Here is a 17,022-nt window from a genome sequence, read left to right as displayed (position 1 = left end):
CTTTAGCTGACACTAGGATTCTTCTTCACCTCATTGGGCAGTCTGCGCTGTGCTCTTGCTGTCATCTTTACAGGACGGCCACTCCTAGGGAGATTAGCAGCAGTGCTGAACTTTCTCCATTTATAGACAATTTGTCTTACCGTGGAATGATGAACAGCAAGACTTTTGGAGATACTTTTATAACCCTTTCCAGCTTTATGCAAGTCAACAATTCTTAATCGTAGGTCTTCTGAGAACTCTTTTGTGCGAGGCATCATTCACATCAGGCAATGCTTCTTGTGAAAAGCAAACCCAGAACTGATGTGTGTTTTTTATAGGGCAGCTGTAACCAACACCTCCAATTTCATCTCATTGATTGGCCTCCAGTTGGCTGACATCTCACTCCAATTAGCTCTTGGAGATGTCATTAGTCTAGGGGTTCACATACTTTTTCCACCTGCACTGTGAATGTTTACATGGTGTGTTCACTAAAAACATGGCAACATTTCATCCTTTGTGTGTTATTAGTTTAAGCAGACTGTGATTGTCTATTGTTGTGACTTAGATGATGATCAGATCACATTTTATGACCAATTTGTGCAGAAATCCATATCATTCCAAAGGGTTCACATACTTTTTCTTGCAACTGTATGCCAGCAAATGTGTGAAGGACATTAGTCTTGATTATAATTCAGCCGATAACATTTATTGGCAGTTTACCCAATAAGCCTTTATTATTTCAAATCAATGTTTTCCCACCCTTTAAAGGCTTATCAGGAGCTGATTAATATCACTTTGATTAATATCAACTTTTGAAAAATATCAAAAATCTGAATTAAGTTTGAAAATATTGGCTTTGGTGGTTCATTGTCATTTATTGCCTGCTGGCATTACAAGGAGCCAACGGGCAAATATTAAATAAAACAAAACAAAAAAACTTGTGGGTTTCAGTATGACTCCACAGTAGTACCCGTCAGGTTTAAAATGAGTGGGGGAATGTCTGCTTAAAGGGAATCTCCAGTGCCAGGAAAACAATCAGTTTTCCTGGCACTGCAGGATTCCTCTCCCTCCCACCCCCAATCCCCAGTTGCTGAAGGGGTGAAAACCCCTTCAGTGACTTACCTGAGGCAGCGACATGTCCCACGTCGCTGCCTGCTCCTCCCCTGCCGCTCCACCTTCTGCCTACGTCGGCCGGTGGGCGAGACTGATCCCGCCCACCGGCCGAGGAGACCTAATGCGCATGCGCATTAGCGCACCCCATAGGAAAGCATTGAAAGCGATTTTTAATGCTTTCCTATGGGGAATTGAGCGACGCTGGAGGTCCTCACACAGCATGAGGACGTCCAGCGACGCTCTAGCACAGAAAACCTGTGCTATAGAGCAGGAAGTTCCCTCTAGTGGCTGTCTAATAGACAGCCACTAGGGGAGGACTTAACCCTGCAAGGTAATTATTGCAGTTTTAAAAAAACTGCAATAATCAACCGCACAGCAAACTCTAAGCTATCAGACCACGCTAGGTACTCATAGCGCTCTCGCAAAACCCATCGAAATTTAGCTTTGAATGTGAAACTACCGCATACCTGTACCATTGTGGCTGTACCACCCCTACCCTATTTCTTTTCTGTACCCCAACGTTTCTTTTCTCAATGCAAACCAACAAATAAAGAATGTTTTTAAAAAAAAAAAAAAAAACTGCAATAATTACACTTGCAGGGTTAAGGGTAGTGGGAGTTGGCACCCAGACCACTCCAATGGGCAGAAGTGGTCTGGGTGCCTACAGTGTCCCTTTAACAGCAAGCATTGACTTCTCACTGTAATAAGAGTAGCGACTGGGCATCTGTTGTTGCCTAGTCACTGGTTATATACAAGTGGAACCTGTTAAAGATCCCTACCCCAATGCTTTTTTTTTGGGGGGGGGGGGGGGGGGGGGGAGGGGTGCAGTTGAGACGTTTTGTATATTGTTTTAAAGAATTTTTAACAACTATGCATTTCTCATTGCTTAGCTTCTTATAAAAAAATTAAAAACATCATAAATTATGAAGCAAAGAACATGTTTTATGTTTCACTTAAATTGTATTAGTTCATCATGCTTTAACGTTATGTGGAGAAGGTAATTAGCCACCAAATTTGGCTTGTCTTTTCATTTTGCTTAAATTTTAACCATATAGTCTTAACAACTGTGGGATACCTCTGAACCAGATTTGAATCTTGGACCTCGTGGAGTTACCTGGTATCTATTCATACCCTATTTTATCAAGACATTGAATGTCATTTTCGAAACCTGTAATTACCCATAGTACTTGAACATAATATATGTTTTAATGTAAAACCATTGTGAATATTAAAAATACATATTTTATTATCCTCTGCATGTTCTTTCTAGACTGGTGTTCTGCGGACAAACTGTGTTGACTGCTTAGATCGAACCAACACTGCACAGTTCATGGTGGGAAAATGTGCTTTGGCTTATCAACTTTTTTCTCTGGGATTTATTGACAAACCCAATTTGCAGTTTGATACAGATGCTGTTAGGTAAGCAATTGAGACATTCTTTTTAACCACTTTTCTTTTTAAAGTGTTTTTATGTTTAATTAAGCATTAAAAACTTTTAAACTTCGCTCCAAAATGCTTACAATATGGTTTATGGCTTTTGTCATATCAGTTAAATAAAACACAGTTAGCACTCGGACCACTCTTGTTATTGCAGCTACAGAATAGGTGTGAATCTTTCTATATAATGCTTTCTGACAGGTTGGAGTATTATTGCCATCTTTGTCAGAAATGTAACAGGAGTCCACTGTATAATTTTCCAATCAAATATAGGATTGCACGCTTTGCATCTTATTTTCTCAACTACTTCGTAATTTTAAAACTAGTCTTTTGTGGGGGGCGGAGCCTAGCTTTCGAGCAGAGGAGACATGCAGTGTTATTTTAGGGCAGTAACCCCGGCCAATGAGCAATCTTTGAAACTGTAGGGCTCTACCACGACTGGAGGCTCCCAGACAAACCTATAGAGGCTTTCCTGAATACATTACACACACAAATGACTCACCCTTCACCCCTGTGATTGTTCCAGCTGATCACTCGATCAATCGCGGGTTAATTTGACCCGGTATGAGAGTCACTGCAGCAGTGTTGGGAACTGCTGTGTTCTGAATGCATTTCAGCTGGCTGCCACAGGAACCGCTGAAAAGCAAGGGGGCGTGGTTATTAAGAATGTGTCCGGTTACCATAGAAACCCGTCTGTTTCTGTGGTGCCGCAATTGCTAGGAAACATATCACAGAAGGGGAGAGAGGAGCCAAGCTGCATTAATATTATACATTACAATGCAGAGATAAAATAATTACAAAGAGGCACTATAGAGGGATCTATCGTAGATCTAATCATAATAAACACAAAGGATATAAGGTGTAGACATCCAGATTAAACTAAAAAGAGTACTGGATGGTGAGCACAAGTTCTCAATATACATATGTTATTAATATGCATATACATGATGCATATAACTGTATACATGCCACATATAGGAGAGAATACAGTCAGTATATACAATATTTACTATGTGTGTATATATATATACATACACACACACACACACACACACACACACACAATATTTGCAGTATATTAATGCTAGAGCACAGGAAAGCCAATTAGCCACAATATTGCAGAGTATAGTACACTGTATGATCCATATGATATAAGATGGAGTATCCCTAATCTTTGTGTGTAATATTCTTAGATCACAGTACTAATCTTAGATCACAGAAAGGGATAGATAAGCCCAATGTGATACAATTTCTATTAGATTGAATATACAAAGTTATGTGTTTCATTAGTTGGTGTGGCTACTATTTAATGGAAAAAGTACCTCACAATCGAGAGTATAGGAGGTGTTACGTCACACCTCTAGGTACATAAAATAAAGAATTGTAATCACAAAACATAGGAGATGTACAGAGAGGGATTATCTAGCCCAATCTGTCCATTTTACAAATCCATTGGGACCCATGACCACTGGACCGGCGATCACGGTCGGTGGGGACTGCCGGAGACCCCAGCAGTTTCTCTGCAGCAGCTCTCTCCACCCTGGCCCTCCAGGGCCATGTGATCACCATGATCACATGGCTGCAATAGGAGTACATGGAGCTGCCAGCAGAGGGACTGTACAGGTGTGTAGGTGCACACGCACACACATTTTGTGTAAAAAAAAAAAAAAAAAAGCAAAAAAACAAGTGGCTACTACAAAAGACTGGACATGCCCCATTTTGAATGCCGTGGGTTATCTACATTTTCAAATGGCATGTCATGGTGTAGTTAATTTTCATTTCTGGGCTGCCATGTCGTCTGAAAGGCAAGATAGCCAATCTGGCAAATAGTAATTTACAAAAACAGAAATTGGCAAATCTAATGTGTGACCCTGTAACTTTCCTAATCACCATAAAAAATTGTACTTAAGGGGTACTATTGTACTCGTGAGACATTACCCTACACAAATATGGGTGTTTTAGAGGAGTTTAATATATTATACTGATAATATTATCTGTGTAATGGCAGTTTATGTGTGAAAAATGCAAAAAAACTAAAATGCTAATTTTGCCGAGGGTTTCTGGCCAAGTGGCTACTAAAAAAGACTAGACATACCCCATTTTGAATACCATGGGTTGTCTACTTTTACAAATGGTATGCCATGATGGGGTTAATTTTAATTCCTGGGCTGCCATACGGTCTCAAAGCCAACATAGGCCCAGCAAACCAATCTGGCAAATTTCAATGTGCAAACATGGAAACGCCCTACATTTGACCCCTGTACATTTGCAAAAGCTCATAAAACCTGTACATTGGGGGCACTGTTGTACTCATGAGATGATGCTGAACACATATTGGGGTGTTCTTTGTCAGTAACACATAACCGGAACTGAGAATCCATGCCTAAATAACACAAAAAAATGACTACCCAAAAGTTTGACAAAGACTGGTGGTAGAATTAGTGCATGGAAAGTGTTAAAATACCACCATTTGAAATACCATAGGGTGTCTACTTTTCAAAAATATGGTTTGATGGGGGTAAATTACATTGGCCGGCTTCAAAAATGTCCCTAATAGGACATGGGTGAATGATGACCAGCTGTGAAAATTCCAAGTTGGAAAACTGGAATGCGCACCCTCCAAATAAGTCTTTTAGCCCCAGAGAACACGACACACCTATACATGGGTGGTGTCACTGTACTCGAGAGATGTTGCTGAACACATATTGGGGTGTTCTTTGGCAGTAACCCTTAAAGTCCTCAGTACATGTATTCTTAAATTTCAATGTGTGTCAAAAAAAAATCACCAATTATTATTATTTTTTTATTTGGCATAAATTGGTGGTAAAATGGTTGCATGAAAAGAGTCAAAATACCCCAAGTTTAATACCTTAGGTTGTCTAAAAAATATATACATGTGAAGGTTTTTTTTACGGATTCCTGAAAGATATCAGTGTTACAATGTAACTTTCGTTAATTTTGAAAATAAATGGTTTGAAAATAGCAAAGTGCTACTTGTACTTATTGCCCTATAACTTGCAAATAAAAAAAGCTAAGAACATGTTAACATTGGGTATTTATAAACTCAGGACAAAATTTAGAAACTCTTTAGCACGGGTTGGGACGAAAGCACCTTCTTGCCAGCCTCTCGCCCTGTGACTATGGCCCCTAGCATATATTGCCCTTTAAAAACACTATTTGGGCATATTGGATTTTAAAGGCACTGTTTCTGTCCCTTGGACTTTTAACTGGAACAGATTCAAACATGTGGCGGCGGCCATCTTAAATTGTCCAGCAGTGTATGGAACTGTTTTGGGCATGGGACCATGTGCACGGTGGGGCAAAAATAAGACTTCCTGTAGCCCTGAACCGATCTGGGTGATTTTTGGATATGTTGTTCATTCAGATCGGGGCTATCAGGGGATGTGACTGTGGGATATGTTGTATTTTGGGGTACTTTTTGAGGTTAGTAAAAATTATTTTTTTTTGCTTAGAGTTAATTGAGTTAGTCCATTGTCTTAGTTAATTCTATCACAGGTAGAAGGGAGGGCTTGTGTGCTGTATGTGGGAGTGTCAGACATTGTTTTATTGTTCTGATTGGTTTATGTCCTTTGTGTACCTGTGTTCCATCAGGTCCAGGGGGTGTGCCTCTGGCCTGAGGAATTGTATAAATTGTGAGTGCTGACTTGCATTAAACAGACCTGCTCTACTCTTCATAAAGTTTTGGCTTATGTTTGGGGGATTGGAGAACTACACTCTGGGGATTTCTATAATCACTATACTCCCCAGAGTATAATCACTAGCTCTTGTAAGAGCTGTTCCTGTTTCGCTCTCTGGACTAAGGAGAGGTTCACCCACTGGAAGCTGGAGGTCTTGGGTCCAGGGTGGGTGGAGGACGGCAAAACCCCAACCCAGCTGCGGCAGTTTGTGGTTATGGTGTAGAGTGCGGTGCTGAAGGTCTTGGCGAGCACTAGGAGCATCGTTCGACGGAGGCACCCATTAGGGGTGGCAGACGGTCTGTCACACGGGTGTTTTTTTTTGCTGTTGTAGATGCGTAACAGATTTTGGGGGTCAAAGTTAGAAAAAGTGTGTTTTTTTTAAAAACACGTTTCATTATATTTTATAATTAATTTTATAGTAAATTATATGATATGGTGTAAATAATAGTATGATGAGAAAAACTGTATATAATATGTGTGGGTACAGTAAATGATTAAGAGGAAAATTACAGCTAAACACAAACACTGCAGAAAACCGCATGCACCACAGTAAAAACAGCCCTGGTCCTTAACGGTAAGAAAATTGAAAAATGGTCTGGTCACTAAGGGGTTAAAGCCTGGCACCCCTTATTTTTCTTTCTTCTCTTTCCTTTCCCCTTTTTCTAACTATTATTCTTCTCTAACTTCCTGCCGCTTCATAAACTGTATATTTATTGGTAGCTACAAATTAGCTTGTTACTCCATCACACATGCTATCTATTGTGAATGCCACCAGTTGTATATTGTAAATATGTTGTGTATACACAACTCTTTTTTTTTTTCTTTTCTTTTTTTTTTTTTAAACATCAGATAATGGTATTTGATACATATTAGATTGTTATGGTGGAATGCTTAATATCAGATACCCTATCATCATTTGTTAACCAGTTTTATCTTTTCATTCTTTTTATTATTATCAATTATATAATTGTACGTGGTGACGTAGCAGCAATTCACCTCAACTTCACGTCTTTCATCACATTCATCCATTCTTGAGCGATGTCGGGGGGAGGGGGGGCCGCCTTCTAGGCCACCCCTGAGTTATCCAAAACCATCTCCCAAGGATTCCATATACTATGATACTCCTGTTTTTTCCCTAAATTAGCGTACACTGCTTTTTCCATTGTTTTTTGGAAGTTTATCTGTGCTTGTATCTCCTTCCATGATGGGATTATATTTGTTTTCCATCTCCTAGCTAGGCATATCTTTGCTGCCATTAATATATGTATTGTCAATCTATTAGAGTAGGTATTACTATCTGGTAGCTCCAAATGAAATAGGAATGAGTGAGACGTTAATCTAATATTCATTCCATAGATTCTACCCAGTACTAAGTCCAGTTTATTTTTCACTGGTTGTAACTTTGGGCAGTCCCACCAGATATGTAAATGTGTACCCGTGGTCCCATTACATCGCCAACATATATCACTGGCGCCATTTTGGAATTTAAAGAGTTTTGCTGGTACCATGTACCACCGGTGTAAAATCTTAATATAATTCTCTTAAATAATAATGTTGTGTATTGTTTTTTTGGTTAGAGTAAGTGCCTTTGCCCATTCTTCTACACTGAACTCTTTATTTATTTCTAGTTCCCACGTGCTGATTTTATTCATTTTATTCCTGGGTATATATTCATATAATATTTTGTTTATTTTTGATATTAGCTTATCTTTCCCATTTATAGAAACAATTTTGTCAAAGAGATCTTCTTCAACTCGTTTATTTTTCAAAATGTTTCTTATTTTCTGGTACGTTAGAAACTCGGGTTTTAAAAGAGAGTTTACTTCATAAATTTCTTGAAAGGTTATTATCCATGAAAAAATCACCTATAACTTTGTATCCTTCCTGTTTCCATTTACTCAGATCTATATCATTTATATATCCCTTCAATACTTCTATTGGGGCGGAAGCGGAGATATTATTTTCGATTTTATATCTTTTTTTTAGGTAGTTCATATAGTTATATAGTTCTGTCAGAATATTATTTTGTACATTTAATTTCTTAAAAGCAGTTTTATCCAACCAGATTAGAGCAATTGGATCTAAATTTTTCGGTATTCTTTCAATATTTACCCAGGGATTCTGTTCCAAGTCTTTATGCTTTGAGTTAATTAGATGCATAATCATAATTGCGTCATGTCTCATTATTAAATCTGGAAAGGATACCCCTCCCTCATTTTGTGTCCTACATAACGTCTTATAAGATGTTCTTGGCTTTTTAGATCCCCAAACGAATTTCAGGAAGGTTTCGTGAAACTCAATCAATATTTTTTTTGGTATCCTCATTGGGATCGATCTCATTAAATATTCGAGTTTAGGTAGTATATAATCTTTGATAACACTTATTCTTCCCATCCATGAGATATATAAAGGTTTCCATATGGATAAAATGTTTTTTATATCCTGAAGAAGAGGTAGATAATTTATCTCAATAATTTTATTCCATTTAAATCCCAATCTGACTCCCAAATATTCAATATGTTCAGTTGACCATTTAAATTTATACTTCTCTTTTAAAGTAATAAGATCTGATTCTGAGATGTTATTGTGCAAAACAAGAGAGTGTATACACAACTCTAATACATAGGTCTGAATGGGAGTAATTCAGTATGCTTGCTGTATTATCATAACTATTTAACCTCATCTAAACTGTAATTAAGTATATTTTTATTGCATATGGGATAAGCCCAGCTACTTCACACCATCAAGGATTTGATACAGAATATATTGTATTTGGGTTTGTGAACTATCCTGTGTTAAATATTATTGATACTATTGCATTATTTGTTCAGGATTTAAATTTGATTACTTTTCTTCCACATCACACAGTTTATTCATTTTTCCATGTAAAATGTTTTTACATTTGAAGACTGTCTAGGGCAGTGATGGCGAACCTTTTTGAGCCCGAGTGCCCAAACCGCAATACATGCCAACTTTTTTTTCCCTTAAAGTGCCAACACGGCAATTCAACCTCAATACTGAGGTTTAAGTTTAGAAAAAACAACTCGTACTGTTGTCCGAACTAATTAACAACTTTTGTTTTAAAAGAACACAACAGCAGAGAGTTCAATAATACACATTTTAAATAATGATATAAATAGATAAAATTAAGCTTATATTTATTAGTATCTCCAACAAATGCAATACATACACACAGAGACTGCTGAATACATACACACAGTCTGCTGAATATACACACACAAGACTGCTGAATACAGAGACTGCTGAATACACACACACAGTCTGCCGAATACACATACACACAGACTGCTGAGTACACACACACAGACTGCTGAGTACACACACACACAGACTGCTGAGTACACACACACACAGACTGCTGAGTACACACACAGACTGCTGAGTACACACACAGACTGCTGAGTACACACACAGACTGCTGAATACACACACAGACTGCTGAATACACACACACAGACTGCTGAATACACACACACAGACTGCTGAATACATACACACAGACTGCTGAATACATACACACAGTCCGCTGAATACACACACATACAGTCCGCTGAGTACACACACACAGACTGCTGAATACACACACACACACACAGAGACTGCCGAATACACACCCACACACACAGACTGCTGAATACACGCACACACAGGTCCGGCCTTAGGCAAATAGGCGCCCTGTGCGAAAAGTCTTCATGGCGCCCCCCCACCAGCCACCAAGTTGCCTGAATACAGTCACACAGGCACCAGGAATACACACACAGGCACCAGGGACGTGTATATCGGAGGCAAACAAGGCATCTGCCTTAGGTGGCACTTTGCAGGGGGTGGCAAAAAAAGCCGCCCCCAAACCCCCAGGCAGATCCCTTGCTTGCCTCACGTCCTGGGGGGCTCAAGAGCTGGCCGGCTGGCCATGTTTGAGCCCACCCCCCCGAGGCTGGCAGCGGGCAGCGAAGGAGCATACTCACCTGAGCTCTTCCTGCTCAGCTCCCTCTGCGCCGCTTAATGAAGCCGGGAGCCGGAATATTACGTCAGTCCGGCTCCCGGCATCACTAAGAGCCGCCTACTCAGTCTGTCTGCCTGCCCGCCCAGCAGCCACACTGGACTGCAGGTAAGAAATCCACTCCAGCTCTCCCATGGAGGCTGGGTGGATTTAAAATAAAATTAAAAAAATATTAGTTTGTGAGTGTTAATGGAAATGTCTGTGTGTGTGTGTGTGTGTCTGTGAGTGTGTATGTCTAAGTGAATGTGTGTGTGTGTCTGTAAGTGAATGTGTGTGTGTGTGTGTAAGTGTTTATGTGTGTGTCTGTGAGTGAATGTGTGTGTCAGTCAGTGAGGGTGTATGTGTCAGTGAGTGAGTATGTGTCGGTCAGTGGGGGGCGTGCGTCTTTCAGTGAGTGCATGCGTCTGTCAGTGAGAGTGTGCATCTGTCAGTGTGTGTCCAAGTAATAGTGTGTGTGTGTGTATGTCATTGTTTTTCAGTGTATATGAGAGTGTGTGTCTGTCAGTGAGTGTTCGTCTGTCAGTGAGTGTGCGTCTGTCAGTGAGTGAGCGTCTGTCAGTCAAAGTGCGGCCTTGACAGGAAGGGGTGGGGGAAATTTAAACTTGGTTACAGGCATGTACACACACACACACACTCAGTTAAAGGCAGTCACACATACAGGCACAGGCACACACAATGGCACAGTTACAGCGACACACACAATTAGAGTCACACACAGACAGTCACACACACAGACAGACAGTTATACACACACAGGCAGTCACACACACACACACAGGCAGTCACACACGCAGGCAGTAACACACACGGACAGACAGTTAGACAGGCAGTCACACACACAGGCAGTCACACGCAGTCACACACACAGGCAGTCACACACAGTCACACACACACAGGCAGTCACACACACAGACAAGCAGTCACACACACAGACAGACAGTTATACACACACAGGCAGTCACACACACACACACAGGCAGTCACACACGCAGGCAGTAACACACACGGACAGACAGTTAGACAGGCAGTCACACACACAGGCAGTCACACACAGTCACACACACAGGCAGTCACACACAGTCACACACACACAGGCAGTCACACACACAGACAAGCAGTCACACACACACACACAGACAGACAGTCACACACAGGCAGTCAGGCAGACAGACAGTCACACACACACAGTCACACAGCCACATGGGACATGTGGGGGGGGCTATAGGGACACATGGGGGCTATAATGGGACACATGGGGGCTGGGGAGGGGGCTATAGGGACACATGGGGCTATAAGGACATATGAAGGGCTGGGAGGGGGTACAGGGACACATGGAGGGCTGGGGGGGCTATAGGGACACATGAAGGGCTGGAGGGGGGTATAGGAGCATATGAAGGGCTGGGAGGGGGGAATAGTGGGACACATAGAGGGCTGGAAAAGAGGGCTAACAGGCAAACAGTCACACTTACCTCTATCCAGTGGATGCAGCTGGCTGATGGGGAAGCAGGGACTCCTTCCCTCTTCCTGTGCAGCAGGGGCTTCGGGCGGTAGCCCCGCCTCTGCCTCGCGATAAGCTCCGCCCCCGCAGCTCGGTAAGCCCCGCCCCCTTTGCCGCGATTTTTTTTTTTTTTTTTTAAAATAGACCCTGACACCGGCCATGTGCGGGCTGTGTCGGCTGTCAGGGCGCCCCCTGTTCCATGGCGCCCTGTGCGGCCGCACAGCTCGCACACCCCTAAGGCCGGCCCTGCGCACACACACAGACTGCGGAATACATGCACACACACAGACTGCTGAACACACACATACTGCATTGAGGGGTCTAGTTTAAGGGGCATTGAGGGGTGCTGTGTGTGTGCTGTGTGTGAGGTGCTGTGTGTGTCTGAGGGTTTTTGTGTGTGCTGTGTGTGAGGGGTGCTGTGTGTGTGTGTGTGTGTGTATGAGGGGTGCTGTGTGTGTGTGGGGTGTGTATGAGGGGTGCTGTGTGTGTGAGGGGTGGTGTGTGTGTGTGTGAGGGGTGGTGTGTGTGTGTGTGAGGGGTGGTGTGTGTGTGTGTGAGGGGTGGTGTGTGTGTGTGAGGGGTGGTGTGTGTGTGTGAGACAGGGGTGCTGTGCTGTGTGGGGGGTACGGCTGCTGTGCAGGGGTAGGTGTGCTGTGCTGTGGGGAGTAGGGGTGCTGTGTGTGTTGTGGGGGTGCTGTGTGTGTTGTGGGGGTGCTGTGTGTGTTGTGGGGGTGCTGTGTGTGTTGTGGGGGTGCTATGTGGGGGGGTGGGGGTGCTATGTGGGGGGGGTGGGGCTGCTGTGTGTGGGGGGTAGGGGTGCTGTGTATGGGGGGTAGGGGTGCTGTGTGTGGAGGTAGGGGTGGGGAGCGATGCTGGGTGTAGGGGAGGGGAGGGAAGCTGGGTGTGGGGGAGGGGTGGGATGCTGGGTGTGGGGGAGGGGTGGGATGCTGGGTGTGGGGGAGGGGAGGGGAGGGATGCTGGGGGATAGGGGTGCTGTGGAGAGGTGCTGTGTGGGGGGTAGGGGTGCTGTGTGGGGGGCAGGGGTGCTGTGTGTGGGGGGCAGGGGTGCTGTGTGTGGGGGGCAGGGGTGCTGTGTGTGGGGGGCAGGGGTGCTGTGTGTGGGGGGTAGGGGTGCTGTGTGTGGGGGGTAGGGGTGCTGTGTGTGGGGGGTAGGGGTGCTGTGTGTGGGGGGTAGGGGTGCTGTGTGTGGGGGGTAGGGGTGCTGTGTGTGGGAGGTAGGGGTGCTGTGTGTGGGAGGTAGGGGTGCTGTGTGTGGGGGGAGGGGTACTGTGTGTGTGTGTGGGGTAGGGGTACTGCTGGGGGGTAGGGGTACTGTGTGGGGGGGTAGGGGTACTGTGTGCGTGGGGGGGTAGGGGTGCTCTGTGGGGGGTAGGGGTACTGTGTGTGTGGGGGGGGAGGTAGGGGTGCTGTGTGGGGAGGGGAGGGCTAAAGTAATAAAATAAAACTTTAAAAAATGTATATTAAATCAGTCCCCCCCTTCCTCCTTCTTACCTCTAATGAAGGAAAGGGGGGGGGAGTAGGGGTGCTGTGTGTGTTGTGGGGGTGCTATGTGGGGGGGTAGGGCTGCTGTGTGTGGGGGGTAGGGGTGCTGTGTGTAGGGGAGGGGAGGGAAGCTGGGTGTGGTGGAGGGGTGGGATGCTGGGTGTGGGGGAGGGGAGGGATGCTGGGGGATAGGGGTGCTGTGGAGGGGTGCTGTGTGGGGGGTAGGGGTGCTGTGTGGGGGGTAGGGGTGCTGTGTGGGGGGCAGGGGTGCTGTGTGTGGGGGGTAGGGGTGCTGTGTGTGGGGGGCAGGGGTGCTGTGTGTGGGGGGCAGGGGTGCTGTGTGTGGGGGGTAGGGGTGCTGTGTGTGGGGGGTAGGGGTGCTGTGTGTGGGGGGTAGGGGTACTGTGTGTGGGGGGTAGGGGTACTGTGTGCGTGGGGGGTAGGGGTACTGTGTGCGTGGGGGGTAGGGGTACTGTGTGCGGGGGTAGGGGTGTTCTGTGGGGTGTAGGGGTACTGTGTGGGGGGTAGGGGTAATGTGTGTGTGTGGGGGGGTAGGGGTAGGGGTGTCTGTGGGGGGGGGTAGGGGTGCTGTGTGGGGAGGGTAGGGCTAAAGTAATAAAATAAAACAATAAAAAAGTATTAAATCAGTCCCCCCCTTCCTCCTTCCTCCTTCCTCCTTCCTCCTTCTTACCTCTAATGAAGGAAGGGGGGGGGGACAGCCATCCCTGGTGGTCCGGTGGTGGCAAGCAGTCTTCCGGGTCGGGAGGCAGGAGAGGGATCTTTGCAGCAGCTCCCCTGTCCTCCCGCGCGATGCTGTGTGGAGCGTTGCCATGGTAAATCCCCTAGGGCGCCACTCACAGCACCTAGGGACATTATACTGCGATGCAGAACGAGACAAGACAAACAAGCCTTGATGAGAGCAATCCATAATAAATCGCCTATGGAATCTGAGACCCACAAGATCTCACTCTTCCAAGACCTTCAACGCACCACTCTACTGTGGATAAAAACAATGAAACCCATCACCCAAAGGCAGCAAGAGGCATGGATAACATATAGATGGACTGCCCCAAGATCACTCACAGTAATCAAAGACGGCACCAATTTCAAGGCCACCGATGTGGCGGAGACCAACACATTCCTGACAGCGCTTGGCATCAGAGACGCCCTGCAGGAGCGGAAGGCCCAAGATACTAGCGGGACATGGGATGTGGACAACGTCACCCCCTTCGTCCCCCGACATGGACAAGGAGCAGTGACATAGGGAATCACACCTCAGCCACAGATTAAGACTCTAGCGCTCCCTTGACTCAACCTTCATATTGAGCACCCCTACTTCTACCCCCACTGCACTGATTTGACGGATACCCCAGAACAAGTCTGTACCCACTATAGCCGTACTATAACGATGAACATAACAGGGCCCTTCTGACGGCCTTCTGATGGTCCCCTCCGGTTAGGGACTACGCAAGACCTTCAACTACCAGGCGACAACTAATATCCCAGACTAAACGTTACGGTCCCCTATTGCAGTATTCTCCTTTCCCCTTTTTAATGTCAACCACAACCTATAATATAACTAAACGTCCAAGAGGAAAATACACGACCTGACGAGCACCTAATCTCCACAGATGACTCCCCTAAGGTGGCTCTATACCCCAGATGACAAAGCGACATAAGAGCAAGCTACTCAAGACATGAATCCTAGCCCATAGTCATTGCCCACTGTAACACATTACAAGCGCTAAAGTTACTACAACACACTACTGTCTTTTTCTTCAAAATATAAAATGTGCACTGTTATGCATTCCTAACAAACTGATGTACCGTTGGGGCAATGCTAGCGCGTATGGTAAACTTACTATATGCACCAAAAATAAAGAATAAAATTAAATTTAAAAAAATGCATCACTGAGCAGAATACAATTGTAAAAAAAATGGAATGACAGGTACAGCATATGATATAGAGCCAATTATCCAATAGCAATACATTGGACATATATCAGACCTTAGATCACATGGAAAATAATGAAATGACAGCATGTACCTGATTGACTATGGGAAAAATTCTGAATTCTAATGACAGGTAATTCTGCTCGCAGCACAATGTGTATCTAAGAAGTGGTAGAAAATGAGGAATGTATGGAGGGATGCAGAAAAAGACATAACATCAGGATAAATGAAGAAAATGTTGGAGACACTCTAAAATGATATCCTTAAGTGCCACATTTTTTTTTTGGTGTAGACTAATTGCAGTTGTCCAATGATTGGACCCAGAAAGATCATGTAATTTAATATTACTGTCAGTCTTGGCATTGTGCAATAGTTGCTCTATACTCTCTCACCTTATTCTCATCCAAGTGTGTTTCATATTTGCCTCTGTCCTTATTTAACATTCCCATCTGTTCTCTCTTATCCACCTCCATCTTTACATAATTATATCAATGTCCTTTTCTCTGCCTCTTTCCAATCTTATTCTATTTTAATTTACCAACCTTAAAAGACACTGCCTTTTTTTTAGCACTTTCTCTCTGTGTAGCTCTTTTTTTTTTCATTGCTGTTCTTTCACTCCATGCCCTCCTCTAACCCATGGCCAGCATCCCGCCCCATCTCAACTTCTCACTTTTTCTCCTACTTTTAGTGATATTGCTTGAAAGGCAACCTTAGGATCCCTTTCTCACTCAACAATTAGAGTCCTTTGAAAATCTGCTAATATTATATGCAAGCCCTGCCACTTCTGTATTTCCTTCCTCTATTACCAGGTTCTAGAATGCCTGTTATTTCTGCAGAATCGATTTAAAAAAAAAAAACATAATAAGAAAAAAAAAATATATAATTTCATTTATGGCCTTTCTAGTTCTCAAAACCTCATATTATACACAACAATATATGTTTCCTCTTCTGACACTGTTACCAGTGCTTCATTTTCTTATCATGACCTTCATCTTTTTCTTCAGCCTGGGATCTCCAAATATCACTCGTTGCATTTTCCATTAGTCAATTTTCTCTCTTTTTTTTTTTTTTTTTCTCTTAGTTGTCCATTTTCCTTACGGAACAGTAAGTAGTAGTTTTAGCACAGTTTTATAATCTGTGTTCATGATGTACCACCTCCACATTTTTACAACATTTTCTACTCTTTGGCTGCTGCTATATGTTCGCATACCTGATCTAATGTGGCTTAGTGGAAACCTTAGCTTTTTCTATAATCATTATTTTCCTTGCTCATTGGACTGGTCATTTAGGAGTGCCATTTTGGTGATGTGATTTCTGTGTTTTTATATATGAATATATGTATATATATGTATATAATCTTCCAAATAGGTAGCTGCACTCACGGATTTTAAAAGTCCAAATTTTTTTGATTAAATGTTAAAAGACGATCAACGTTTCAGTCCTGCACAGAGGACTTTCATCAGGATCAAATACACATCCTGATGAAAGTCCTCCGTTCATTTAATCAACATTTAATCAATACATTTTGGACTTTTAAAATCCGTGAGTGCAGCTACCTATTTAGAAGATTGGTTAATACTAGCCTTGGCTTGCTAGCACCCGGTCATAAAGGGATACTAAAGCGTGAGTGCAAGAGCATTACTATATATATATATATATATAACTATAACATCAGGATAAATATGTAATCGTTAATACAATGTTAAACAAAAATCTGCACACCAGTCAAGCCATAAGACTTTACTATGACCTATGCATATATTGCGGTGAGTTTCCATTACTTGGTAAAGGATATTATGTACTGAAAAAGGGCCAATCCG

General features: G+C 43.5%; 1 protein-coding gene across 1 annotated transcript in view; it reads left to right on the top strand.

Annotated features, from left to right (window-relative positions):
* FIG4 (FIG4 phosphoinositide 5-phosphatase) overlaps window positions 1-17,022 on the top strand; it is a 493,827-nt gene that overhangs the window by 219,649 nt on the left and 257,156 nt on the right. Inside the window, exon 15 of the mRNA XM_063443525.1 lies at window positions 2,363-2,511. Within this exon, the coding sequence (XP_063299595.1) occupies window positions 2,363-2,511 (149 nt within the window). The remainder of the gene's footprint in view (window positions 1-2,362; window positions 2,512-17,022) is intronic.

Source organism: Pelobates fuscus, chromosome 2, assembly GCF_036172605.1.
Source record: "Pelobates fuscus isolate aPelFus1 chromosome 2, aPelFus1.pri, whole genome shotgun sequence".
Classification (NCBI taxonomy): domain Eukaryota; kingdom Metazoa; phylum Chordata; class Amphibia; order Anura; family Pelobatidae; genus Pelobates; species Pelobates fuscus.
This window is presented reverse-complemented; position numbering and strand designations above follow the sequence as displayed.